Source organism: Drosophila santomea, chromosome 3R (assembly GCF_016746245.2).
Source record: "Drosophila santomea strain STO CAGO 1482 chromosome 3R, Prin_Dsan_1.1, whole genome shotgun sequence".
Taxonomy (NCBI): Eukaryota; Metazoa; Arthropoda; class Insecta; order Diptera; family Drosophilidae; genus Drosophila; species Drosophila santomea.
The window spans coordinates 11705617-11733201 of record NC_053019.2 but is presented as its reverse complement, the minus strand read 5'-3'; the positions used below and the strand labels follow the sequence as shown (position 1 = coordinate 11733201).

Here is a 27585-nt window from a genome sequence, read left to right as displayed (position 1 = left end):
GGATAGTAAGATATTGGTATAGTAGGGATCCCATTGAGAAAAAACATGAGCGCTGTTTGGGGATGCTTTTTTTGGTGGTGACTGGTTTTGGGCAAAAGGTGACTTTACTTGACTCGACTGCTATTGTGTTAACCATACTAGATACACATACATTTAGGTGTTTATACATACACATGTTAGTTCATAGTTGTATATATTTGTAATATATATTCATATATATTTGTCAATAATTGTTTATGTAAATACGCGCTGTGTAAGCCTTCCCCTCCGGTTGTGTATAATAAATAGAGTTTCTGACTTTAATTCAACTTGCAATCCGCGAGAGACTACGCTAGGTAAATTTAATTTCGGGAAGTTTGAAATCTACGTATATGGGTTCTGCCAATATTTCCATTCTTATAACTCCCCTTTCTTGGCCTTCTTCGACAGTTTGTTTGTGGTTGCAACCTTAAGCTAATACGTATTTCAGAGTTTCCTTTCTGTTTGTTTTTATTTGTTTGTAGATTTGCAGGCCTTTCAAGCGATGCCTATTTAGTTCTTCGCTTAATGGTAGTTAATTTAAAATTTTAGTCACTGGCAAACGACATTTAATTTCTCAGCTCCATCTTACTCCATTTTCCATTTCTGTTTCATATCTCATTATTTATATTACGTATTTGAAATCGTGATTATGCTTTTAGGTATGTTGCATACCGTTTGTTCTTACAACTGGTATTTATGGAAATACTTGCGCAATTGTTTTGCGTACTTTAGCTGCTTAATTGTTTACTTGCTCGCGAGTTAAGATTAATATGGCATTGAAGAAATCATTGTATTCAAGCGTTGGCATACAACGAAATACAGCAAACACACAGTAAACACATCACTTAACAAAACATTGGAAGAGGTTTTTTTTTAAAAAAACATAAACATAAATTTCCAATAAATAGGTGGATACAAAACGTACGCTTTATAACTCTATAGGTAAGTATCTTTAATCTTTAAGCATATCCATATATTTATGTATATATATATATATACCGTTTAACATAGTCGAACGTGGCTCTAAATATCGAACTAGGTTATTCTACAGCAGTCGCAAATAATTTTACACTCGAATCCGTCGAGTTGCCCTCCCCAAAACCTCTTCCATTGGAAGTTGGTTGGGGGCGGGCAACGGAGTTCTCTGACTATCAAAAATCGCTCATTTCGTCAATACTCTATATATATTTATATAGATCGCGTCTCCTGCTAACTCCTTGCTTAGGCATTTACCGCTATTCTAAGTAGTTCAAGTTATCCATTAATATTACCGAATTGGGCCCGTTGGCCCAGAGACTCTGCACTGGGGGTTGCATTGCCCATTTAGGGGTTGCAAAAGCGAAAGTATGGAAGAAATGTCGGATACACAAATTCCCACTGGAGATCTGGAAGGGAATCGCATGCGTTGCTCTATCAAATAGGCCACTGCAGTTGGGGAAACCTCAGAAAACTTCGATCCACGGCAATGAAACCCGGTCCAGTTAATCGCCCCTAAGCCATCGCACCCAGCCATTTGCGTGTATGTATGTTTTTTGTAGACCTATGCAACTTATGCAACTATTTACTATGTAAAACTTTACGTATTTTAGTTATCGAGTGTATCTTCTGCTTGCTATCTCGCGCGTTACACAGACGAGGAGACGAAAAAACCGCTGGATGTTTATCCTGGCTGATCCTGGTTGATCCTGGCGGTGGCTGCGGTGGTGGTGCTAGTGGTGCGGCTGGTGGAAGATTGGCTCGTTGGCTCGGCTGGGCGATGGGTGGCTATCAGCTTAGGAGTTGACCTTGCTGACCGCCTTTAGCAGGTCGTGATTGCTCTTGTCCAGGGCGCTCATCATGCCCAGGTTGCCCCCCAATCCACCACCAATGCCCGGCCCGATGCCGCCCACTCCGACGCCCACGCCCATGCCAAGGCCGAGCTTGAGATCGTTTTGACCTACCACGGAGTGGTGCAAGTGGCCCGGATTGTGTGCGATGATCGAGTGGTGGTCCTGCGGCTGTTGCTGCTGCTGCTGGTGCTGTTGCTGCTGCTGCTGTTGCTGTTGCTGCTGCTGTTGCTGCTGCTGCTGCACTTGCTTGTTCTGCTGGGCGGATTTCATCGTCTCCTGGGCCTTCATCTTCTCCTGCTCCTCGCGATCGCGTCGCGCCTTAAAGTAATATAAAAGGGAAATCCAAGTTAGTAAAGAGTTAAGAGTTAGGTCGCTTTGCGAGGACCAACTCACCTGTTCATTTATCTCCTTAACGGCTCGCAACTCCTTCTTCAGCTTCATGCGCCGGTTCTGGAACCAGATCTTGATCTGCCGCTCGGTCAGGCAGAGGGCGTGTGCTATCTCAATGCGCCTTCGCCGAGTTAAGTAGTGGTTGAAGTGAAACTCCTTCTCCAGTTCGAGGGTCTGGAAGCGAGTGTAGGTCTGGCGACCGCGCCTTCGGGGACAGCCGTTGGGGCCTGCGGAGGAGAAAACGGAGAAAGTCGCGTCAGATGGTGGCAACGATGTTTAAGAAGATGTTTTGGCCTTTTTCGCCAGCGCCTAATGACCTGCTAAGACGGTGTCAGACGGTCGCAAATGGTACTTTGGCCAGCTGCAACACATGTCAGGCGTCGACACATGATTTGTGCTATGGGATGGGGGTTGGGGATGGAGGGGTACTTTTGGGAGCTGCACTGCGAATGTCTGACTGCAAATTACGGGAAAAACAAACAGAATGTTGCAAAAGAGCAAGGAGGGAGTGATCTGATGCTAGACCTGACGTCAGCAGCAGGCGCCCCAGGACGTCAACACCCCGTGGTCCGGGGTCCATTGCGGACCTGATTCCGCTGCGGATTGGCATCGCACGCAGTGCGTGGAAGGGTGAAGCTACCAATACCACCGACACCGACTCGCCCAGCGGCAGGTCTCGCCCTGGTGGCCGGCAGCCAGCGCTATTCGTCGATTTTCCCTGCATTCCTTTCCCTACTTTCCTGTCTAGTTTTTTGTTTCTCATGTTTTTTTTAGCAATTTTCCATGCTACCTGTGCGAATTTTTTGCGCGACTGTGCGGAGATGCGCTCGGAATGGCACAGGCTCCGTGTTTATGTTACGGAAATCAAAAATTCGCTATCTACAAATTGCTGTCCCAGTCCCAGTACAACTGCCAGTCCCAGCCTAACAGCCTCTCACTTATACCCGCTTGCCGTTTTATGGCTTTCTTGTCTCTTCTTTTTTGCACTGCTGCCTTTGTGCCGAGTTTTTCTGGCAAAAGGTTTTCATGTCAACGGCAATTTTTTATGGTTTGCAAGTTGCGACTTTCCAACGGTAACCGTTCAAGCAGACAAAATAAAAAAGGGACAATTTTTACGTAATATTATGAAAGGTGCAGATTTGCAAATCTTCCTCGGCTGCAGTTGTAAATCATTGGGATTTTGTCTAGTTTCCGCTGCATTTTTTATGAGACTGAACAGTTGGCAAAATATTTACGGACGAATGAGGCCGTGACATATGAATTTACATCAACCGATAAGAAGTATCGATGATTCACTGGTGGAATCATCTTCTAGTGTACAAAACAGTGCTGTTACGCCTTAAAGAAATAAATGTAATACAAAAGAAAATAGTTACATAACAACTAGTTACAGGGTTCTGGCACTTGCTCCAATGTTTAAAATTGGCTTAGAAAATAATCGCTTTATTCAATTCCACTATACGATAATTAAATTCAAATTAATCCTTTAAATGAATTTCTTGTTACACAAACACCACACTCTACTTTTAATTTAAGGAGAGCAGCAATAAAATGCGAAAAACATTGTCACTGGAGTGGACAGGAAGTAGTGGAAAGGGAAGGGGGCAAAAGCAATTTCAATTCTAATCAACCCCCCTTCCCGTTTCCCCTCTGCAATCCTGCGGCCAGGAATACCAAACTAATCTAAATTATTTACACGCTACAATGAGCAGCTACAATTCGTCCCATAAATCACGACTCCCAGGACACACGCGCCCCTAAACAAGATTTACGACCCCCGCAATGGCCGCCAATGGCCAAGCGCAGGTGCGAGCGAGATGGCTGCTCGCTCGCAGGACGGAGTGATGGAATCCAACATGGCTGCCGCAGTGTCTGCCTTCGCACAGGTAGACACACACACACACACACTTGGGCAGGGAGAGTGGGAAAGAGGAAAAGAGGGAAAGAGAGAACGTCGGCATGGCAACGCCTGAGTTTTTCTTAGTGTGAGTGGTGAGTCGGCGCAGCCAAACCGGAATTCCGAAGAGAGCACTCACACGTGGATGTGGATGTGCATGTGCATGTGGTTGTGGATGTGGGTCTGAGCGAAAAGGAGAGCGCTCAGCTTGAGTCACGGCAACTCAACTTTGTTATTGATTTTCCAATGCCAACTGCGGTTCCACTCATCTCGAAAACTATTCGGAAAGCCTTAAATCCGCTTGGGAAAATCTTCTGTCTACGACGGTTTCAATTCTGGTTTTGGTTTTGAGTGTTTGAGTGAGCGGCTTTGTGGGGGCCTTTTGAGGGTTCATTGATCTTTCTACAAATTATGATTTGATTATAATAGGGAGTGTATTTAGGAGCTCAACGAGAGCCAAAGGGGCTAAAGAAATGAATGGTGTTTAAAAAATTAATTGTTGATAAGGAGAAATAAGTCTGGTTTGCTTATATACTGTGTTAAACAAAAATTTAATATTGAATTTAATTTTAGATACAAACAAAGCTCAAAAATAAAGTTAGTTGAATAAAATCAAAGAAATTAATACCTTGAAATGATAATGAATTGGTACTCTTAATTGCATTTCTCTGCTTACTTTCTAACAAAATGAGTCAATATAACCCTGATGAGTCATTAAGTGAGATTAATCTCACGAAATACGTTTATAAAGAAAAAATACACAAGCAATTGAATCGTAAATCGACTCAAATTCATAGATCAGAAGTAGGCTATTGCTTGAATTTCAATTACACACTCATCGTTAAATTCACTTGAGAGCTTCGATAGATTTGACAAGCGCTAAGCGGCTATCTTAAGTTTATATATTTGCGTTGAGGTGGCCGGTCGAACCGGTCCGTTGCACAATTACTAAGGAAAACCATTTTCCAATTAAAAATCAATTAGCGCGCCATAAATCGTGGCTGCAATTGAGTGAAGCGACGGGCGGGTAAACAAAACGGCCACGCGGAAAATCGAGCTGGGGCCTGAAATCTGTTTCGGAATCGGAGGAGATTCCAGACGCGGTGGCGTTGGCGGCCAAAATGGGGCAGATCCAAATGGGATCCAAATGGGCTATTCCAGTGTATACTCTCCGGATCGACTGAGGAAATCCGAGAGGTGACAAAGAGGCCAGGAAAGCCGTCCCAAGGCGCCGCTGTCAACGGTGCGAATGGGCCTGGGAATGGTTATGGGAACGAGAATGGGAATGGGAATGGGAATGAGAATGGGAATGGTTATGGCCAGACCCGGGACAGCGTCTATAACAATGACATTAACAATTAAAAATATTAATAATCATAAACGTAATTGTTCAATAAACAGCGGCGCGTATAAATAAGCACAAAACATACAAAAACGAGAAGCTGAAAAAAACAGCGCAGACTGAAACTTATGATGACATAAAAATCATAAAAACAATTCAAAGCGTACAATAAAGATACTCACACACACACTCAAAGGGGGCGAGCGCCATAGTTTGCCCAAGTATCTGGCACTGTGTGTGTGAGTATCTATGTGTGCATTCGAAAGTGGTTCCGTGGGGACGCTGACAAGTCTTCGAGTCTTGTTTATCAAGCGACAAAAAATTGTACAATAAACAAACATTTTGCCGCACAAGTATTTCGTGTTTAGTGTTTGGCTCCTATTTTTTGTCTGCGTCCATCCCTTTCTAGCGTTCTCGCTTTCGTTTTCGGTAAATAATAAACAAATTTACATATCGCTTGACAAAGAACTTTGAAACATTGTGGTGTGTGGCGTGCTCGAGCGCGTTGTTGTTTCAGTTGCCGGCAATTAGCTTGAATTTGAATTTGAATTCCTATTCCTAGATGGCTCAAATTGTTTGCCGGCAAATAAATTTCATGATTTTGCTGCTGTTGACCATTCAAGTTTTGTGCGATTGGAGAACTTTTCCCGCCTTTGACTTGTTTGTTGACTTTTGGCGCGCAAATTCCGTTGTGTATTTGTCTTCGAGCGGAATTTGTGTAAATCTTGTGGGTTTTGTACACTTTATGGGATTGTGTGGGGAAAATTTAAATATTACTGTTCCAACACTAAAATTTAAAACTATTTCGACAGTACTTAAAGGGGTTTTGTAGTTATGTAAGGCATTTAAATTGTATAAATATATTTGAACGAAGTTTGTCAACATTCTTTAAGTATATTGTATGTATAAAAAGAAAAGGTATAGTAGAAGATATGGGTTGTCAAATGTGTGTATATCGATTGTATATCGACTTCTGTGTCAGAAGCCTAAATTTTTTGGTTTAAATGTTACTTGAAGAAAAAACACATATAACGAATAAGGCATCCACCAATGTGCACGCATATTTATGCCGTCGTATATTTATCTCGTTCTCTTATTCGAGAAAGAAGAAATTTCAGTGGCTGGCATATGTTTTATGCTGATTTGTTTATATTTGGTATGCATTTTCGAAACTAACTTCCCGGATGGCATGTTGAGAGATATATAAACAAAGGGCAGACAAAGATATAGCAACATGCTCCGAAATGAGGAATATTTTTGGGTCGCGAGAATTTAGTGATGGCTCAACAAATTCTTCCCTCCGCCGGTTAAGGAAGTTCATCGTTCTGCGGAGACGATCTTTCTCGCATTTAGCGCAAATTGCAATGTACCTCGGGTTAAGTGACATCCCCAGGGAGCTGTTTCTAGAGCCCATTCCCGCACTCGACTGCCAAGGATATGCAAATGCGTGGAATTCTTTGAGCGACGACGAAGACTAATTAAACTTTGAAAGTAAAGCCGCTTAAACGCTGTTCCGACAAGACTCACGGGTAACATCTGGCGCTTTTGTGTGGCTTTTAGCGAAAAGGGGGAGGATGGACAGGATGTTCAGGATACACAGGATTCTTGGGGGAGTGGCAGGTAAGCGCCGCCATTAAATTGCGCTCATGCTCGACTTTTTGGGGGTGGCTAAAAGCGGCGGCGGCAGCAGCAGCAGCAGCTCCTGGTTGCCATTGCAAATAATTTATGTTTATTAAATTTATTTAAATTTAATCAGTCGCACAGCCATTTCGTACGCCAGAGGGCGAGGAAAAGTGGGTGGTGTCTTCTTTGCGGAAAACCAGGCAGCAGAAAGCCTGCTTAAGGGGGAGTCTTCCTCCTCTGCAATTTATGTGCAGCGCGTTGCCAGTGTTGTTGTTTGTGCTATCAGATCTGCCACGCCCCGCCCCACTCTCCGACATCCCATTTCCCCTGCTAATTGTGTGCTTAATCTTGGAAAATATATGGCAAGCTGTCGCTGTCGCTGTCAGTTGTGTTCCGCTCTGTATCGTGGGCGAAAGCGGAGAAAATTCCTGGCAAATGTTGCAAATACAGACAGGCTCCTGGGGGATTAATATATTCTCATCAAATATTTCACGCCATTATTGAAATTACTCCTCGCTCTGTTTTAGCCAAAGGGAAAAGTATCGGGGTTGAAAGCGAATTGTGTATTTGAATTTGCAATTAAAATGCTCTCAAAAGGGCGGTCAAATTTAAGGATTTAATAAAATGCAGAAGATTGTGTGATAAGTGGATGAATTCCTCACTAACTCAAAGAAACTGGTAGGTCAAACTGTTTAAGAATAAGTTATGCTAACAATATAGGTATTGTTCAAAAGTTAATACTCTGTTCAAAACCAATGATTTCCAGAATTTCTTAAGAATTTCGTACGTTTTATGAGTCTTATCTGATTTTTGCAGCCATATGTTGAATACCACCCAAAAGATCTCGAATCATACCTTACCGATGCATTATCGAATGTAATGAGTGTTCTCATATGTTTTTCCCATTATCTCGCCAGATAACCATTTGCAAGGCCCAAATTTTCGAGATGCGCCCTGTATCCCACAAAGTGCAGACAGCCCTTAATTCTGACTCAAGCCAGGAGCCATGGCAACTCAAGCCAACATGGTAACAGCCCGAGTTTTCTTTCGCACAGAGCGAGAACGAGACGGGAAAAGAGAGTGGGAGAAGGAAGGAGAGAGAGCGAGCGAGTGGGATGGCAAATAACGGCAGCGGCAGCCATTAGAGCCATTCACCCTTACTGTCTTTATGGCATTTTTAATCTTGTGGGTGGTGGGCGGCACAACCTCACCGCCCATCGCACAACTCCCACCGCTGCCTGGCATTTTTTGCACGCACTGCAAACACGAGGGTGTGATAAGACAAAATACCCGACATAAATGTGAAAAATATATGGCCAAAAGTGAAAAGGGAAAACGGAAGAAGCCAGCCGCAGAATGTATGTGTGTATGTGTGGGGTTGGCGGAAAGCCTTGCCAAAAGGAAACCGGAAAAATCAGACTCTTTCTGGGGCCCTCCCCGCCCCCAAACCATCGCGGCGAAGTGGTTCCAATAAATTTGTTGGCCCACCCGGAGAGAAAGAGAGAGGAGAAGAGGAGTTCCGGGTGGCGGGCTGGGGCCCAACTAATTTTGGGAGGACAGCTGTGGGGCATTTGTAGCGATGGCCTATAAATGGCATTAGGCGTCTAGAATTGGTAATCCGCAAGATTTTTGCAAACGGCGTCTGTTCCAGGCGCTTTTCCAGGGGACACGTGTCGCCAACTGACCGCAACTCGAGCACCCTCGTCCTATCTGCTTCAGTCGGCTTTTCTATCTCTGTCTGTTCGCCGCAATTTAGTTGCAAATTAAAGGCGTTTAATGTGCGCCGCCTGCGATTAAAATCGCCGCGAATCGATGCGACACAATCAACGGCCATTCAATAATCACAATGAAGTGGCGCCAAAGAGACTCCATCTGTATGTGAGTGGAATTAGTTGTCCGTATCTGTATCTGAAAAAGTATCTGTATCTGAGCGAGCTGACACTCGGTCGCTGGTCGGGTTCATCAACACTTTTTGGATCCTTTGTTAGGGGTTCATTTCGGAGGATAAGTGAAGACAAAGGGCACTGGATTGCTAAAACGTCGTTTGGGAAGTTAAAGGCTGTTTGGGTACTCTTTAGATTTAGTTGAACAAATTTGTATAACTAAAAGTAAGAACTATTTTATATTTTTTGAAGCGTTATTTTCTTGTACGTATGTGCATAAAATTCGTAACTTATCTTTTGAAGCTTATTTGTCATGCAATTTCGAATGTAAATAGAATAATTCACATAGAAAAATGTCCGATTTTATGGCAAGGAATATATACATAGTAATGGTGTGATTAAATATTCTGTAGAGCACTTAACAATTTAATATCTTCACAACTCAGCTTGGCCACCCAGTATCTCTCAGCAAACCTGTGCAGTCTGTCGAGAAATTCAAGACACCTTTTAAACCGGGATAAGGGGTACCAAAAAGGTTCTGAAGCCGTAGCCAAACTGCAATTGGCCTCGTCTAGCCCTTTAGACGGCTCATTGGGTTTGGCATTTTGGGAAAGGCGAGGAAACTGAATTGAAATTGATTGCCTTCATTGGCTGCCACCGCCGGTTTTTTCTCTTTCTCCCTTTTTGTTTCTGAGGCCGTATCCAAGTTCATTTGGTCGTTCTATGAACCTTGGCAAGCATTATATCGACTTTTATTGAAAATACATATAAATTGAGCCAACTGCTTTCGACTGAGGACGCATTCTGGTATTTTTTCTTGGGTGTTTTGTTTGCTTTGGTTGGTTTTCCTTGCCTTTTTCGTCTCATTTTCCCAACTGCTTTCATGGCCCAGTGCACACGGGTCCAAGCACTCGGGTATGTACTTGTACGAGTATATACATATTCCTATTTGGTAAAAACAAACACGAACTCCGGATTCCTATTCCCTTTCGAATGCAGAACTCGGGGGCAGATGTCGGCCATAACTTAGATTGCGTGGGCCGACTTGAAACGATGACGTATTAAAACGCCATTCGGCGAAGCACCCCCGCCCATGTCGGTGTCCCCTCTCTAATCCCCCCAATTTCCCCTCGAACGAGAACGTGACACTTAAATTCGTATAAAAAGCATCGATCGATCGATGCGGGTTCTATATTTACCTAGGCGTGTGCATAACTCATGCTTATCCCCCTCGGCTGGAAGTTTCATTATAATATTATAATGCCCACAGAACCCCCTGTTTAGTCTTACCCCGCGAGATGCCAAGGTGTGGTCCTGTGAGCTCCTGAGAAATTGACGATGCACCGCAGACCACAGAAAACGAACCTAACCTATTAGTGTTTCCAATCTTGAACTTCCCTCGGAATGCTTCTTGGCTGACAAAGCTGATTAATGGCTCACACACACACACACTCGTGCAGTTGGCCTTTTGTTAATGGCTGCTCGAGAGTAATTTGAGGAAATGGTGGCTGTTGCTGCTGCAATGATCCCAGATGAAAAGTCTTTTGTCACCGACAGGTTTTCATTTCCCCCAATGTGGCACCCTTTCAAGTTTGTTCTTTTCACAACTATTACAACCGAAGTTGTGACGGAGTAACTCAAATTACCTGAATTGCTTTATTAGAAGAGATGGCTGAGGGAACGGAAGGATTCTCACATAAGCCAAGAACTGGAAAAACAAGTTCTTCGAGGGGAGGATACCGAAAACACAATAGGCCCAGCGATTCCTTCATTCCCTAAGTGAAATTGAAGGAAAGTTCTTTGGAATTGTAACGTTGAAAATGTCACATATATACTCATAAATCCAAATAACAAACATAAAAGTATTTAATTAATTGGACGCTTAGTTCCTTTCCAAGATACGTCTTCATCCTCAAGAAATGCGGCTACCTCGTTGCCACTTACATTACCCAACGATAATGGCGCATCAAAGAGAACTGAATGCACCATAAACACTCTAATCTCGCAATTAATCAGAAGAAATAATAAATTTAGCCGACAGAATAGAACAAGAGTGCATTAACCGACACCGCCAGCTACTTGTTTAATTCCGCGATTAAATTAATATTAACTACTCCCTGTCTTCAAATTTATCGCAACCGGAAGGTCGGGAAATGGCCGCAGTCACGCATTGCACGCGATGTGGAAAATGGAAAACTGCAAAAATGTCGCACGCCAGAGTCAAGTTTTAAATAAAACTTTTGTGTAAATTAAATATTTAAGTTAATGGCAATGGGTAAAGTTTGCCTAGTGATGTTCTTGTTTGTTCTCACATATGTGCACTGGGAAAAAGAGTATTGCCAAAAGAACTAAAATCAAATTTAAATAGGAAAACTGAGTATGTTGTATATGCATCTTTAACAGAATATAAATATTTTAATAAATAATATTGTTATGTAAATGTTGAAAAATGTAAAGCTGAAGTATAAACTATACCAACTTTTCTGGCTGTGCGTCAAGTTAGGAGGGAATAAACTCTGATTAAGCGCCAGCGAAGGAAGGGCATGGAGTCGGCAATTGTCTGTGGAACGTGTGCGCTTTTAATTTGATTTTGTCTGGGCCAAATTTACATGTCTGCCGGCCCACTACCACTGCCGAAAAATCGCGCCAGTCTGGCTGCCATTTTGTCCTTGTCTGTGGTTCTGTCATCCTGTCATTCTGTCATCCTGTCGAGGTCCCCCGCGCCGGATCCTTGTAATCCAAACCCCTTTCGCCAATTTGCGCCACTTGGGCATTAAAACCGCAGATTAACAGCCTCACGGGGTAGTTAAAAAAAAACGCAGAAACAACACAACACTCGGAGAAACGTGTCATTTCGAATTTTCCGCCGCCGCAGGCCGAAATGAAAAAAAAACCAAAAATATAATACAACGACAGAAAACGTGCCGATAACACGGTGTCGCACACTCCCCCTCACCACTCCCCTGATCAGAGAGAGATAGCTGGGTTGAAAAGAAGGAGAAAGAGAGACCAAATGTAAATACAACAAGACCAAATAAAAGCGAGGGAAACAGAAAACACAGGGAATCGGAAATTAAACAAAACCGAAACGAAATGGAATTCGCTTATCGCGCCTCATAAATTAACCCTTGCCAGCCGTCGTCCATGTTTCGAGCGAGATAGCACCACACATGCAGACAGAGAGGGATGCTAAGTGGGTGGGGGGTGCTGAGGGATCTTAACCCCGGTGCGGGATCAACGATTATCTGCGAGATGGCGGATCTTCGCGCCCCCAGAATGACGCGCCCTGCCAATGACATTGATTGCCGCCAACAATTGAATTTAAACATTGATATTGCATTGATTCCGAGCAAGACGAGTTCAAACCCCAAGACAGAGCTTTGAATTCAGAAAGAGACCGCCAGGCGGGCGAGGAAAGAGACAGGTTCAGAGATAGAGAGGTCTTTGTGGCAATAATTCAATTCCCCGGCGGGCGAGATAATCGTGAGCCGCAATTATGGCTTGTAAAATTAATAAAAATAATATATTTTATTATTCCATTCGCGCCGATTTCGCTGTGCAAGGAATGCAAATAAATCGTGCCATGAAGATAGATAATAGCTTTGTCGACTTTAAAAAGAAATGAGTGATTTGTTTCAGAAAAAAATGCAAGCGTTTTTAAAGCTGGCGATAAATTAAGGGAAAAATTTACAAATTGCAGTAACAACCATTCGAAACTGTAATAGTTAATGGAAACTGTTGAAAGAAATGTTTTATACCTTAAACGAAATTTTGCACATGCTTGCGTTTGTAACATGTTATTCAAAACCTGCAAGTTTTAACAAATCTATTAGGCAATTCTTGAGCTCTGTGAATGAAATATGATGACTACAAAATATAAAAATTCAACATAAACGGTCTTTTACGACCTCTTTATGTTATTTGTTTAACAAATTATTAATTGCCGCGGGAGCATTTGGTGAGTTGAATTAATTAGTAGTGCAGTACAAGGTTGAACCTATTTAAATTTCATTGGGAAAGTGAAACAAAACTATATTGATTTAAAAGCTAGTACAATTTAGCTTTAAGAAACTCTTTTGTGGGGCGATCTACTGATTGAAATCTTATACCCAACCAACGATCTATACAGAATGGCAACTGGAACTCGGTGAGTTAATTACTTGTCAAACAGCGGCTGTTAGTGCTGTAAATTGCCCGAATGACTCCGCTCAACGCCAATACAAGTGATTTATTTACAAAACAAACACCAGAGGATCGCCAGTGGCACTGGGGAAGTTCAGGGGGCTTGAACCCGCTCGAATATCAAACGATCTGTGACGCCAAAAGCTGAGCCGTGGCACGTACTTCTGCGGCGGCAAACTCTGGCACGAACGCTCCGATTTCATTCCAGGTCCAGAGACCACATAGGAAATGCCAAAGACCAAAGCCCAGAGACCAGAGACCAGAGGACCAGAAGGCCTCCACAGCAAAACACCAGCAAGCCAGACTGTGGGGCCATGTGCCGCAATGTTTGCGCAGTGGTCGAGCACAATTAAACGGTTCGCAATTACATGCCACACCAAAAACAGGGGTAGGCTGTTAATGTCACTGGGGGGACCACTACGCGTATGCGCAATGTGGAGAGTTAAATGGCTGGATTCATTTCCCAATCGATAAAACATCATTTTGATTTTAAGGCGTGAGCTAGGCTTGGGGTTATTGTAAAATGTAAAATGCTAAAGAACATTGCAATTATTTGTTATGCAAATCAACGCTTTGTTTAATTAGTCATTGCGGTCAACACTAATTGTTAATTGTTAATTACAAATTCAGAAACCCATTTAATCACGGAAATAAACCAAGCAGTGAATTAATAATCACACTTAGGTTCCCTATTGTTATTCGACTACATGCCCCTAATTCGAGCCCCAACTAATGGGAAGCGCCATTAACTCAAGTGAAATGGGCATATACATAGATGGGATTGCGATTGGGAATGTGAATGTGAATGTGAATGCCGATTAATGACCGGCTTTTGTAACCAGCAATTGACAGCGGCTACCCGTGTTTGCGGCTGCCCTTGCCGATTGTCGAACTAATTAAACGTTGACCATTATCGGGACTATAAAACGGGGATCGCTCGGTAGTGGCCACAGCATTATGATCGTTATGCACGGCACAAGACCATGCGTAAAATCGTAAATAGATCATAAAACGCCTATAAAAAGTCGTTTAACGAGGCCCAGAACAACGGACCCATCGCAGATCGGCATTCGTACATCGAATCGATCAATCGAGAGTGCGGCTTTGAGTGAGTTTTTCTGTTTTTCTGACACCGAGATCGACTCATTAGGTATTCGGCCAATTGTTATGGACAACAGGAGCTTGCAGTTTGGGGGGCCCCAGCAGTGGGAATTGTGATTTACGATGTTGGTCGGGTACTTGACCGGCATGGTTGAGTTATCGGTGCAACTTTCACGGAGTTGGCTAAACCAACATAGAAAGCAAACAGTTGCCGGACGTCCAAACCGTTCGTAAACCTTTGGCTGCTTCGGATATTCGCCAGAAGATGACTCCGATAAACAATGAAATTATACAATGAATAGGACAGGGAAGCGAACAAAGGTTGAGGGATTTATGACAGGACAGCAGGAGTCATGTGACGAATGACTACGACGGCCGATTGCAGGCTGCATTTTACACAGAAGGGTTTCGTTCGACGGGTGAAAGTCGCCGGGTTGAGCAGGTAAATCATATTTTTCAAGGCCATCTGAGCAGGCTCTAAAAAACAGCATTTTCCGGCATATTCCACGGCCGATTAGTCCGCTAACCCATTGGTTCAATGTCAGTCGGGATATTAACTTCAAGGGTTTCCGGTTAATTGCGGTACTTACCGTTGAAATCGCCGCAAACGACACGCTCGAAGGGGCTTCCCATCCAGTCTGAAATTAAACGAGGGAAAAAAGAGGAAAGCAATTAATTTTTGGTTTTTCTTTGAGTTTTTTCTTAGTAACTAAGGAGTTGTGCTCCTCATATGTGCAGCTAATGCGAAATTCCGCGCCAACAGCCTTGAGCGCATCCCGCTGAGTAATGGAGCGTCGATCCCTCAAATCATATATGTCCAGTGCCCCCTCGGACATTTGTGCCACATGGCAGCTTTCATAAACCACTCAATCGGGCCGTTTTCAATTTAGTTGTCAGCGCCAGCCACAAAAAGCAGCATTAGCCGGCCCACTGCAGTCGGCGGACCACCGGCCGAGTGAACCTCCGGCCAGTTGGACCGGCTCCACTTTAAGTAGACCACGATGGTCGGACTGGAGGAGGGGGAGATGTCGGCGATATGGCGAAAGTACTGGACAAGACACTGCAAGATGGAGGGGAGGATGGCGATGCGTGCCAACGACCAGACCGACTCCTCCTAATTAATAAGCAGATGAAGCTGCTCGGCATCGTTGGTGCATTTTTAATTAAAATACACAAATTTCTGGTCGTTCGCCAGTCGTTGTTGCCACTTTATTTGACACACGAAAAGACGAACGGACAGACGAATGGACAGACAAACGGACAGAGGCACCGACAATCTCTAATATGTGCAAAGATTCTGCAGGCCGAGACTTCTTTGTCGCACTGATGATTGCACAATTTATGGCACAGACGTTTCTTATCTGGCCGAGGCAGTGTTCTGACTGCACATGAACAGAAAACCTTAATAAATACCCGGGCTCATAACAAACTTCTAATATTGAGCGGAAGAAGTCTATGTGCACATACAATTTAAAATGAGGAGATTAAAAATTCCAGAGTCCATGGTATTGGATGACTTGGAATATATTTTATAGTTTGCATTTGTTTTTGTTGAAAAATAATCACTTAATTCAACTAGAACATTTTTACACGTTGTATCTGTAAAAATATACATTTTTTTATAGAACCCACTGCACGTTTTCTGTCAGTGTGCCTACTTCTTAACCTCTCTATATCCACCTTCTCCTTTTGCCCACACAGCGAGCTGAGATTGCGAATTCGCAGAGTGGAAGGCGATGGGAAAGCTTTGCCATTTTCATGCTTTGTCGGGCTGCGCTTTTCCAGATAATTAAGAAAAGTTAACCTCTTTGCTTTCTTATCAGCATAATCAGGTGCAGGCGCGCCGCTCCACACATTTCCCAGCTTTTCCTGCGATTTCCCGCTTCGCCCCCTTTGGCAACATTGTTGATGTTGCTGCCCGAGTCGGTGCAACGATGTGAAAATGAAAATTCATTCAGACGCTTTGGCGTAAAATATTAAAATTCATTAGTTAAATTGCATTTGGCAAGCATTCAGCTGTAAAACGTTGCCGTTGTTGCAGCAATGGTTGTTGCACTTGCTGTTGCCGTTGCTGTTGCTGTTGCTGTTGCAGTTGTTCATGTTGCCGGTGCGTCCGGGTCTGGGTCTTGGTCTGCGCCTCCGAGTTTTTTGGGTGGGTTCGCAGGCTTGGCGAAGTGAAAGCCAAACGAAGAGACTTTTCCGAAGGAGGAGAAGCGATTCTTGTGCAATTCACATGCAACTGCATGAATATAGTGCCAAAACACATACATATACTAGTGTACGTATACACAGCTTTATGTATACGAGTAGTATGTGCATTTAAGGAGTGGAGCACACAGGCGGCAAAGGGGACATGGGGGGCTGCGTCGACGTGTCGCGCACTTGGCTGCCATAATGGCGTCATGCTCGTATTTACTTTCATCGCCGCCAGTCGCGACTCTATGATCTCGTTGACAATTTTATCGCCTTGGCGCTGTGAGCGGGAGATATGCAAAATATTTCATTGTGCGAAATACCGTTTATCTTCCCAACCGGCCGATGCTTCGGGTTTTATTCAGCATCAGGTTTTGCGTGCAGAATGTGTGTATCTCTTCGCTGGCCGGCCAAAGAGGTGTGTTAGCCACATATTCATATCTTTCGGGGTATCGACGAACCAGAAACCCACTAAAGTAGAGGAATGGATTTTTAATCTGCATAGATTACTAGGAGCGCTGGTTATCGATTTATTGACACCCAAATCTGGCCAACAATGCAAATTATACTGGCAAAAAAAACGGAGAATATTTTAAGCGCTTTTTCGTCATGATTTTCAGTTCTGATATTTCGTCGCTTGATAAGCACACTACCTTGTTTTCCGATATTATTGCCGTTCCTTAAACCCTGTCTGCTAGATCGTCAATTAACCATTTCTTATACGGCTTAATTAACATGCCTATGCCGTAAATTCCGAGTAAATCCGGCGTGCGATCTTTTTTCTATTACGACGACCGATGTGCAGTCCATAACTCAGGCCAATTGACAGTCTATTCATATGGTGTCTGCCATTAATCAGGAGGCATTCAACCAGCGGGGCAGAGTGGAAAATTGAATTCGTTCAATTTCTTCTTGTGCACTGTGGAAATCGAGTGGCCTGATGAGAAATGATAAATAAATCTGCTGTGCAAAAATGCGCGGAAAAAGCGAGCGGATCGCGTAAATTAAACTGACCCACATAAATTTGAAGCGAGTTCGCCCGTACTACGTTAGCCGCATAAAAAGAGCGGCGGCCAAAAAGTATCCGTATCTGTATCTGTATCTGTACCTCTCGACGGATATGTGGATTTTGTATGCGCGGGGCACATCCCAGTGGTTTTTGGTCGGCTTTTGGGGCTATACGCTTGTCGGTGTGGGGCAACCTTGAGGCTATTTAAATTACAAATCGACGCCAAACAACACGACAGACAAGAGAAGCATTTCTCAAACTATTTTCATTTTTATTTACTGCCAACTTTTTAGCTGTTCGCTCATTTCGTTTACGGATTCGAATCGCCTGGAAGACTTATGCGAAATAAACGACTTGGAAGTGCTCCGCAAAATGTTCATTATGGATTGGAATCGGAGGCGGAATGGCGGTGGAAATGGGAATGATATTGGGGAACGTTTGCGCCACGTTTATCTATTGTTTATAAAAGGTACGGAGCAACCATTCACTCCTCTACACTTGGAAAACTCAATTCTGTAATTGGACTGAACACTTTTTGAATTATACATTTTAGATCATACAGCTTGTAATGCAACACGAATCAGCGTTTGTACCACTGATCGATTTATAAATTTCTCAAGTACTGCATTGTATTATTGTATTATAATTAATCTTAACTCGAATAAAAATTATTAAAATTCGTAGTTGACTCTTGGTTTTCAGTGTAAGTGGCCATGATTTATATATACACAAAATTCTAAGAGATCGCTTTGTAGATCTCGAAGCCAATTTATTCTTGATTTAAGACCATACACATTCCTTGAAGTGCACGGTTTATTTCTGATTTTATAATGATTGGCATGATATATTTAACAAAGTAGACACGATAGATAGACTCTTCATTTTAAAGGCCGAGTGATTGGTTCAGTGTGATAAACTTGTTTTGGAATTTAATATGTGATTCTTGATTTTACTTATGTAGAACATGAGATCCCGAAAGCGGTTTAGCGATTGTTGACTCACCTGTAAGCGTCATCCAGGGATATCTGGGCAGATCGGCGATACCGGCTCCGCCCGCTCCCCCTGCCCCGGGCATCACGCCGGAGGCGGGTTGTGTGCACGCGTTTCCCAGCGAGTCCACGCCGATCGCGCCGGCACTGGCCGCGGATACCGCCGATGCGGCGGCTGTGGCATGTTGATAGAACTGAGCGAACTGTGCGGAGGCCGAGGCAGGTACGCTCATCGACTGGTAGCTGTTCATGACGGTGTCCGTGTACCTGCTGTGGGTGCGAAAGAGAGAGAGATAGAGAGAGAGAGAAACCATTATTGCTGGTGATCCCGCCTCGTAGTACATTCCCCACTCCAACGCCCGTTCTAAAGTCAAATGCTAATGAGGTGGCCATTTGCATGCCCCTTTCACCAACTGCGGCTGCCTCTAATTGCACACTAATCCCGAACACGCCCGCGCACAGCAGGGTTCACTGTACATGCACACGGAGTGCCCATACAGTAGTACCATACTAATATGCAAATGGCCGCAGCGGAAGGTCAGTGTGCGTGCGAATCTCGTGGCCGGCGACAAATTGCCAGCGGCCACCGCAGGCTGCTCTAATTTTCCGACTTTATGGCCATTCAATATGAATGGCCAGCCGGTGGCCGAGGGGAAAATGGCCAGAGTCCCAGGATCCGGGACCCGATAATTAGAGCGCATTCGAAACGGATTTGCGGTTTTGCGGTGCTTGCAGATTTTACTGAAGGTCTCGACTGGCATTTCCGCTCGGCAAATTGAGAGCGCGCGAAATTGGTTCTTGGAAGCTGGCTGAGTGTTCTCTTTTGTATTGCCAATCACGGAAACTTTTTTAGAGGGTTTGCAGACAAATAATCTTTTGACTTTAAAGCTAATCCTAATAAACATTGGGTCATTAATAAAATAAGGAACTGCCTGAGAGGATTTTATGTGGGGGTATTAGAAGTGAAATAATGATATTTTTGCATTGACTACATGTTTTGGTTTCCCACTAGGATCATTCAAAATCACTTTAATACGATGGAATATAAAACCCGTTCAGACATATGACCCCATACTAGGACTGGGAAATCTAACTCACCTGCACGACTTATCTTCCAGTCCGGTGAACCCGGCCATTCCGGAGAGTCCTCCATGGCTGCTGGGGTGGTTAGACACGTACGGATACATCTTGCTGGTGGGGATGGCAAACGAGGAACTGGCCGCAGCGGCGGCGGCGGCTGCAGCGGCAGCGACGGAACTGGCCGCGGATGCGGAGGCGGACGCGGATGCGGAGCCGGGAGAGTTGTCGTTGAGGCTGCGGTGCAGCGAGGAGCTACCGGACGCCGAGGGCGACGGGGAGCAGCTGCTGTCGCCCGCTTGGGAGTTGCCCGCCGACGGGGGCGTGAGCAACAGTTGCTGGTGGGCGTGTCCGTGCGAGGCAACTGCGGCGGCGGCTAGTTTGCTGATGTGGTGTTGTTGCTGCTGCAGCTGAAAGGCGGCCGAGAGCGAGGAGTATTGGTGGTGCTGCTGCTGCTGGTGGTGCAGGTGTTGCTGCTGCTGGTGGTTCAGGTGTTGCTGCTGCACCTGTGGGTGGTGCTGCTGGAAGGGCGACGATGAGGAGACGGGTGAGTGGGGCGATTGGCCCAGATGTTGGCTCAAATGGCTCGGCGATAGGGATCCTCCGCTCAAGTTGAGATTGCTGTTGTTGTTGCTGCTGCTGCTGGGACTGCTGCTGCTGTTGTTGGTGTTGCTTGTGTTGCTACCAGCGATCGTGTTGCTGCTGTTGTTGTTGTTACTGCTGCTGCTGGCTGAAACGCTGGCGGAGGCAGAGGCGGCGGCGGCGGCTAGGGCGGCGGCAACTGCTGCAGATGACGAATTCGGGGGGGTGGTGGTTAAGTGGTGCGAACTGATAAACGGCTGGAACTGTGGATACTTTGGCAGCATACTATCGAAAACAAATTTTGACATTGCACATATTTTGCTCTCTGGCCGAGGATCGGATCTTCGGAATTTCGTTTAGTCCACTTGTTGTTCTATTTTGGTTTCGGAGATTTCTGAGTTCGAATGATTTGAGTTCTTTCTCTGAGTCGTTTGGTTAATGGCTAGATTGAGTATTTCGTTTTAGAATTTAAAGTTTTTAAAGTGTGACTTTAACAAATTTTGTCTGAATTCAGCGTGGCGAGAAGCGCTTCCTAGTCCTAATAAAACCCAGGTTTCAACTTTTTGTGTAAGCACAAGCTAAATTTAAAACTTCGACTGTACAATTCAAGACTTGGTTTTTTCAAATGCTTAAGGTATTAATAAATATTCTTCAATAATAGCATGAATTATAAAAAGATAGTGATTTCTTGCAATTATCGATAAACTTTAAAGATTTACAACGCAATTTAATATTAATAACTTTTTAATAAAATGTACTTTTTTGAACTAACATTAAAATGTGTTCTCCCTATTTGACTCTACTACTTTATATTCGAATGAAAACTACATGAAATAAGTGTATAATTTACTGCCAAAACTGATCGAATTAAAATGTACTAAAAACCAAAATAAACTTAACGTCAAATGTGATAAACAAGAATAAAAAATGGCAAAACAAAAAATATAACATTTTATGGAAATTACTCGGAAAACATAAAAAGAACATTAACCAAATTGAATATGTTAGGATTGAACATAAATCTTTTGGGTAGCATCATACAGAACTCAAGGGGAAAATATAAATAATTCCAATGCTTTATATATTTTTCATCTAGTTTTCCCTGCCAATGCCAATGAGTTAGTATGGGGTTATCTTTACTGTGTTTGTGGGGATAAATCCCAATTAGTAGACTATATGAGATGGCAAACAGTTAGTACCTTTTAGATAGAGTTAGTGAGACAGAATTGGAAAACGTTGCCACCTGCACGACTTTAAGCTACTCGATTCTCGATTCCGAGAAGTGAAATGCATTTTGTTACCTTTCTCAAGTTTTCTCTAGCGAACTTTTGGCGAGCAGCTTGTATTTGCAGCTTTTCTGTTTCTGTTACTTTTTTCGCTCGAAGCTGGCGAATTCACAACGAAATTTGTTAAATTTGCATATGGTCTCGGGTTGCGATGTTTTTCCAGCTGTGGCACAAGTGTGTGTGTCGCATGCGTGTGTTTGGGGTGTGTGTATCTTTTATTTGTTGTAAAAGCAATTAAAATGCGGTCATCAATTACGCGGAAATTCGAATGGGTGTCGTGCCGGCGGGATTTCGTACGTGTGATTTATAGGCGCGCGATCTTTTTTAATGGCACTCTTGTATTTTTATGGCAGAGTGAGTTTTCCTTCGGCTTTTAACGACTTTTCAAGTGCGTGAGTGTGTGTGTGTGGTCGGAGAAATGCTTTCTCCCAACGATTTGCTTTAATTACTTTGTTTAAAATGCAATAAAACACTTTGCAGGTAGAAAGAACTATCGAAGTCTGGAACGGAAAGGCGAGAACCTTTTTACGATGTCAACTTTATGTCTTTTTAATTTTTATGAACCGCACACAGAGAGTTATAAACCGTAGTGTTTTGACAGTTTTTTCGGTTCTGAATTTCACACACAGTTTTATTATATTTTACGCGATCTGTAACACTTAAGTGACAATAAGCCGGCGGCCGAAACGGAACAATAAACACGGCGAATCGGAAACTGAATCGTATAGCCGCACTACAGTCGTATAGTCGTATAATCATATAATCCGATTCGGAATCGGAGGGCCGAAATTCCAAAGAGTGGAGAGCTGAGTTCCGCAGACACTACTGCGCGCCACGATAATAAATATTATAATAAAACGAAATTTTTAAAAGAGTATAAAAATTTCGTGTAATTGGTAATTCTTGCTGCCAGCGCTGGCAGCGCCGTCGACTGAAACGGCGGCAGAGTGGAAGAGCGGCAGCGACTGAGGCGCTTTGAGTCGTTGGAGACTTTGAGTTGTGTCTGTCTGCGGAGGGGGTTTTCCTTTATACTTTTGGTTTTCTATTTTTTTGGGGAGACCGCTTTACGCGCGAGAAGAGAAGCGAAAGCAAAGCCGCTGCGAAACGTCGAGCGTTGTGGCGTTACGAGCAGCGAAACGTTTATGGCGCAATACAAAAGCCATGCGAGCGTTCTTATGGGCAAGTTTGGATGCTGAGTTTGTGACAATTCATTTTGGCTCACTCCTGACTCGAATGACTCGACGTCGACTGCGGCAGCGGCGGCAATAAGAAAGATGGCAGCGCAGCCAGCTCATATGTCTGTCCCGCTCCTGCTCGCATGCACCCAAGCCAAGCACCGCCACTGCTCTCTCTCGTTCTCGCTCTCTCGCATGATGGCCGCCTCGCTGCTTTGAGTGAGTGATTTTCCGAGTTGAGCGACTAACTCGACTCTTTATGAATATAAAGTGAGAATGTGAGAGAATGTGAGGTGAAACTATTGGAGTCCCGCTTTGAGTGCTATGCTTTTTTAAGTGTTTTATGCTTTGTTTGGCAAAATGTTATTGTTGATTAAATTACCGTGCATTATTCATTTTGAGTGCGCTGGTTTTGAGTGAGTGCCGCCCTTCGATACAAATTAGCCAAAATTTGTATTTGACTTCTTTGTGGGATCACCCTCTAGTGGTGTTACAAAAAAACCCTTATATTTCGACAGATGAAAACGCCGACTCGGCAAAATCACAAAAAGACAGCTCTGCCTCTTCTTTTTTCGGCCGCCGCCTTTTGTCCGCCTTTATTTTCTCTCTTTTCTGTTGTCACTGGAATTGCTGTTATGACATTTTTATGAAAAATTTAAAATTTATGATCGAAATTGGACAACACACAAGCATTTCACCCATCCCTCTCTCCCATTGCTCTCGTCCTCCTTCGTAGAGCAAATGTGTGCGGAAATAAAGCGAATCTGCAATTTCTTAACTTTTCCACTTAGAGAACTTCGCTATCTGGCATTTCGAAGGATTTTACACAGAGAGTTTCGGGGAAAAACGGAAGAGTCGCTGTGAGTGGAAGTACATTTTAAAGTTTTAGCGATTAATCCAATACATTTTTGGTCATCAGGGATGTAATTGAAACTTACAAAAGAAAAAAGTTATATACAATAAATTTATTAATTTTTATAAATTGACTTTTCTTAAGAAGTTAAATAAGGACACCAGGTTATAATCATTTCATGAAGCTCTTTTTTTATTACGAACTCCATTTTTTTGAATATGGGGGAATATCCTTAAACTATGTTATTATGTATGCAAATAAATAAAGTTAGAAAGAATCATTTCAATTATTTTGTTTTTTATTTTTAGTATTTTGTTTTATACCATACAACATCACAGCATTCTCTTATCTCTATATATATTAATGTATGTATATCCATTAGCTAAGCACTTATACATTTGATTTGTTTACCTCAATACACAGTTTCTTAAGCATAACAAATTTATTTTAATTAATTTTTATTTATAAATCTGCACTTAATGTGCTTTTTACCTGTCTATTTGTTGGAATTCGACTCGTGCTCAAATAGGACTGCCAACTCTTGGGCTATAACAATTGAGTAATTGATCCATTAGCGGATTGGCTAAACAATCAATTTTTGGCTTGTTAATTCTTTAATGGCCAAGGGTCTATAATGGTCAAGAGGGGGAGGGGCAGTAACGGCGTTAACGGCCTGAGAGTGCTTTAAAATTAATTGCTCATAAATTCTAAATTAAACGTTTTGCCACACTTTGGTTTCTGCTTATGGGTCATATAGCGAGTGCGAATGAGTGAATTTACTCATGCACTGAAAACAATACTGGGCATTTCCATCTTTTATAACTTTAGATTATGTATAAATCTGTGTTACTGCAAAGAAACATACTTAAATTCAACAATATAATGTTAATGTATACATAATAGGTGAAACACTTTCTGTACTTAAGCTACATTTGATCTAGTTTTAAAACAATTCCTAATCTAATTAAACAGTTTTAATCGGGGATTGTCAGCAAATCATTTGAGACTGATTAAATGCTTAATTGCTGTGATGTATTTGAAATTGAATGCAATGCCCAGCCGCCCAATAATTAAAAGAGATTTGCTCGGGCGAAGGGTTATTGTTTTTCGAGTGTACTGCTGCCCAGATACTCAGCCCCTCACAGCGGGCTGTGATTTACTGCCTTTGCCCCGGGGTTATGGGATGTGGGCTATAAGCGGTGGGCCCGTGGCAGGTGGGCCGCCCAACGACCGGAAAAATGTAAAACGCCCATTTTGATAATCAAAACAAATAATAAAACAACTTCACACGTTAGTCTGACACAACTACTGGGGCAAGAAACACAGCAACAGCACTAACCAGCGAACGAGCCCCATTAAACGATAATAACCGTAATAAACATATAAAAATTGAAGCGGTGGGAGTGAGCGGAGCAGCAACGAAATGCAGAAAAAGTAAATAAATAAGAGAAGCGTAATTTCCAACAATAAAGCACTATTTTGAGTTCCCAGGGATAAGTGTCGAGTTTCGGTCGAGTCGAGTTGAGTCGAGTTGCGGTGCGCTGCGCTGCTTTTCGTTGAGTCGGTTTTCTGACTTCGGTGGTGTTTGCGTGGGCATTACGTGTGATCCTCGGAATCGTTAAACAAAAGCGGAACAAACCATAAAAACAGCTCCGTTTGTAATCTCTCGAGCGACAGGTTGTATCTATAACAAAATAGGCATAAAAAGAAAGGAAACTCTTGTAAAACAAAAAAGACATGAATAAACTGTTGAATGGGTAAATGAAAGTTAATAAAAGTAGCGTAATTTAATCGCTATAGGCGAACAAATTGTTATTTTTATTATTATACATTATTTTTGACACCATTTTTTTAATATTATAATCAGAAGCTAGTTTACATATTCAATTATATACATATCATATAGGTGTAACAAGTGTATTATAATTAAAATGTCAGTAAAATTTGTGAAAACTAATTATAATAAAGATTTTACCATATAAAGGTAAAACAAATCGTTTCTTCCCTTATGTTATTGGTACCAATTATAAAAGGTATCGTTTTTAAGTTAAGTCTTAAGTTGACATTTAATGGTCAAATCCTATTTGTAAGCAAATTATTCATTGTGGCTTTTATAGATTTAATAGATTATATTTAATTTATTTCTGTAAGTCTACTCGACTGTTGCATTGAGTCGTTTTCTGTATTGATTTCATATCGATTAGAATGCCCAAGGCTATAAACATACTTTCACAGCACAACATGGTTACGAACACTACACAGTTATAGATGCATTCATGTCGCACTCGAAAATCCATTCATTTAACAAGCTGCCAGCCAGTTCTCTTTTGTTGGTTCCCACAACCCGAGAACTACTATGGCCAATGCGAGTGCAATCTGGCGCTGAGTGCGGATCGTAAAAGCCGCTAGAAGACAGGAGTAATTGCCCATAAAAAGATTGTAAAGTATTTTGGCTCAGAGGCAGAGGCAGAGGCTGAGGCGAGTGCAGGAGTGAGTAATGAGGCCTGAATCAATTGTCACTCGCCATAAAATCAATGGCATTGAGTGAGACTCGGTTGGAGTGAAAAGTGTGGCTCAGTGGCGGTGGTGGAAATAAAAAGTAAAAACTCCCTGCACATCAAGTTCCTTCCCTAATTTGATACACTTTTATAGCGTCGGTTTACGGCTTGTTTGGCCGTGGTTTCCCCTCCCCGGATCGCCTCCAACTGACGAATGAGTTCTTCCGACGATTACTAAATGCCTTCTCACGCAATCATTTTTTAATCCCCGATGCGGTCGGGTTTATGGGTCACCCCGAATCTGGGTCTCCGTGTCATCGTCATCACCACGGCAGCGATCTCGAGTCACCTTCAAATTACTCAATAAAATATATACGAGTGCACACCTAATGTCCGCTTGTCTGGCTGTGTGTATTTTCCTCTTCATTTATTGCTGTTTAATTGCACTAATGATATACTGACTCGTTAATGGCGCAATCAATAAATACACATGTTCGTGGGTTACGCCATAAAGTTCATAGCAAAAATATATATGAGACTTACGTCTAGAGGATACATGTTTTCAACTCACCATTTTTGCTGAATAATTATTGTCTAAAAATATAAAAGGAAATAATTATTATTAGAGGAGAGCAGAGCTGTATAGATTAAGATAATAAAAAACAAATTAGGACATAGAATATTTTGTCATAGAAATGTTGTTAGTGCCTCTTTAGGTAAATTGAGTCATCGACAGCGCTTTAATTAGTATATAATTGTAATGATTTTCATTTCCACGTTGGTACATTTCGTGTTAACTTTCTTACAAAAACAAGAACAATACTAACAAATATTAAATAAAAGTATTATTATTTAAATTTAACTACACCGCAAACCATAAAATTGGTATCTCAATTAATGCATCAAAATGTTTATTGATGTTCTATTTTTATGTATATAAAGAACTAAATGTTTGGACACCAAATATGCGTCTAAGTTATCTTACTATTTCTCTTATAATTTCCGAAGGTCTAGAAACTAAATTACTATTTCCCCTTAATGGTTTCCTTGGCCAGGCTAACTGACTGAAATTCGACAACCCAATCGCTGTGTTTTCGTCATCGCCCGGGATGACGAGCGTGTTTTATAGGCCTCAACAAGGTATTAAAACACACGCATACGCCCCATTGGCGAGGGGGGATATTATGATACCTGCGGCGGTGGTTTTTCAGTTTTCCAGCTTTTCCGCTTTCCCTCAGCTGGAAAAAGGCGGAAAAGCGAGCAGCAGGGGGAGGAAGCGAGTGGGCCTCAGATGGTCTCTCGCTGCTGACTCGAAAGATGGGCGATGATGGGCTCGCTGCGAAAGGAGATTTCAATATCATAAAAAATCGTATTAAGAGAATCTCATATTGGGAATCGTAAAGTTTTTACGACCGTTTAATGGACTCTTGCAGTAAGCGTGAGTATTTACGCGCTGCTTAAAAGCGGTAAAATATGGCCAAGTGGTGTTGTGGGACAGCAGCAAAGAAGACGCACGCACCGCGAAGGACACGGATGTACATAGATAGAAATGCGAAAATGCAGATGTTGCAGATGGAAAGCTTCAATTAGAAGCCAAAAGCAAGTTGGCCATCCAATTATTACCGGGAAACAGTCGTTAAAGGCCAATGCACAGA

The 27585-nt window shown here is 42.7% G+C and overlaps 1 protein-coding gene across 2 annotated transcripts; it reads right to left on the bottom strand.

Moving 5' to 3' along the window:
• Positions 1-13: 13 nt before the first annotated feature.
• LOC120452206 (homeobox protein abdominal-A) lies at positions 14-22530 on the bottom strand. 2 transcript variants are annotated; one of them, XM_039636327.1, is made up of 6 exons: positions 21420-22530; positions 19558-20560; positions 18473-18729; positions 14859-14906; positions 2244-2467; positions 14-2168 (listed from the first exon to the last, which is right to left on the bottom strand). In XM_039636327.1, the coding sequence occupies exons 2-6, from the start codon at positions 20424-20426 to the stop codon at positions 1794-1796; spliced, it is 1773 nt and encodes a 590-aa protein (XP_039492261.1). In that variant the 5' UTR covers positions 20427-20560; positions 21420-22530; the 3' UTR covers positions 14-1793. The 2 variants fall into 2 exon arrangements, with proteins under 2 accessions (XP_039492261.1, XP_039492262.1); XM_039636328.1 differs by having other exon boundaries at positions 21854-22530.
• Positions 22531-27585: the final 5055 nt, after the last annotated feature.

Excerpts from the sequence above, each read along its gene's own strand:
- LOC120452206 (XM_039636327.1), bottom strand. The coding sequence starts at position 20,426 with ATGTCAAAATTTGTTTTCGATAGTATGCTGCCAAAGTATCCACAGTTC. Across the intron at positions 14,907-18,472 it reads TCCCTGGATGACGCTTACAG|ACTGGATGGGAAGCCCCTTC; the intron begins GTGAGTCAACAA and ends GTTTAATTTCAG. Across the intron at positions 2,169-2,243 it reads TTAAGGAGATAAATGAACAG|GCGCGACGCGATCGCGAGGA; the intron begins GTGAGTTGGTCC and ends TATTACTTTAAG.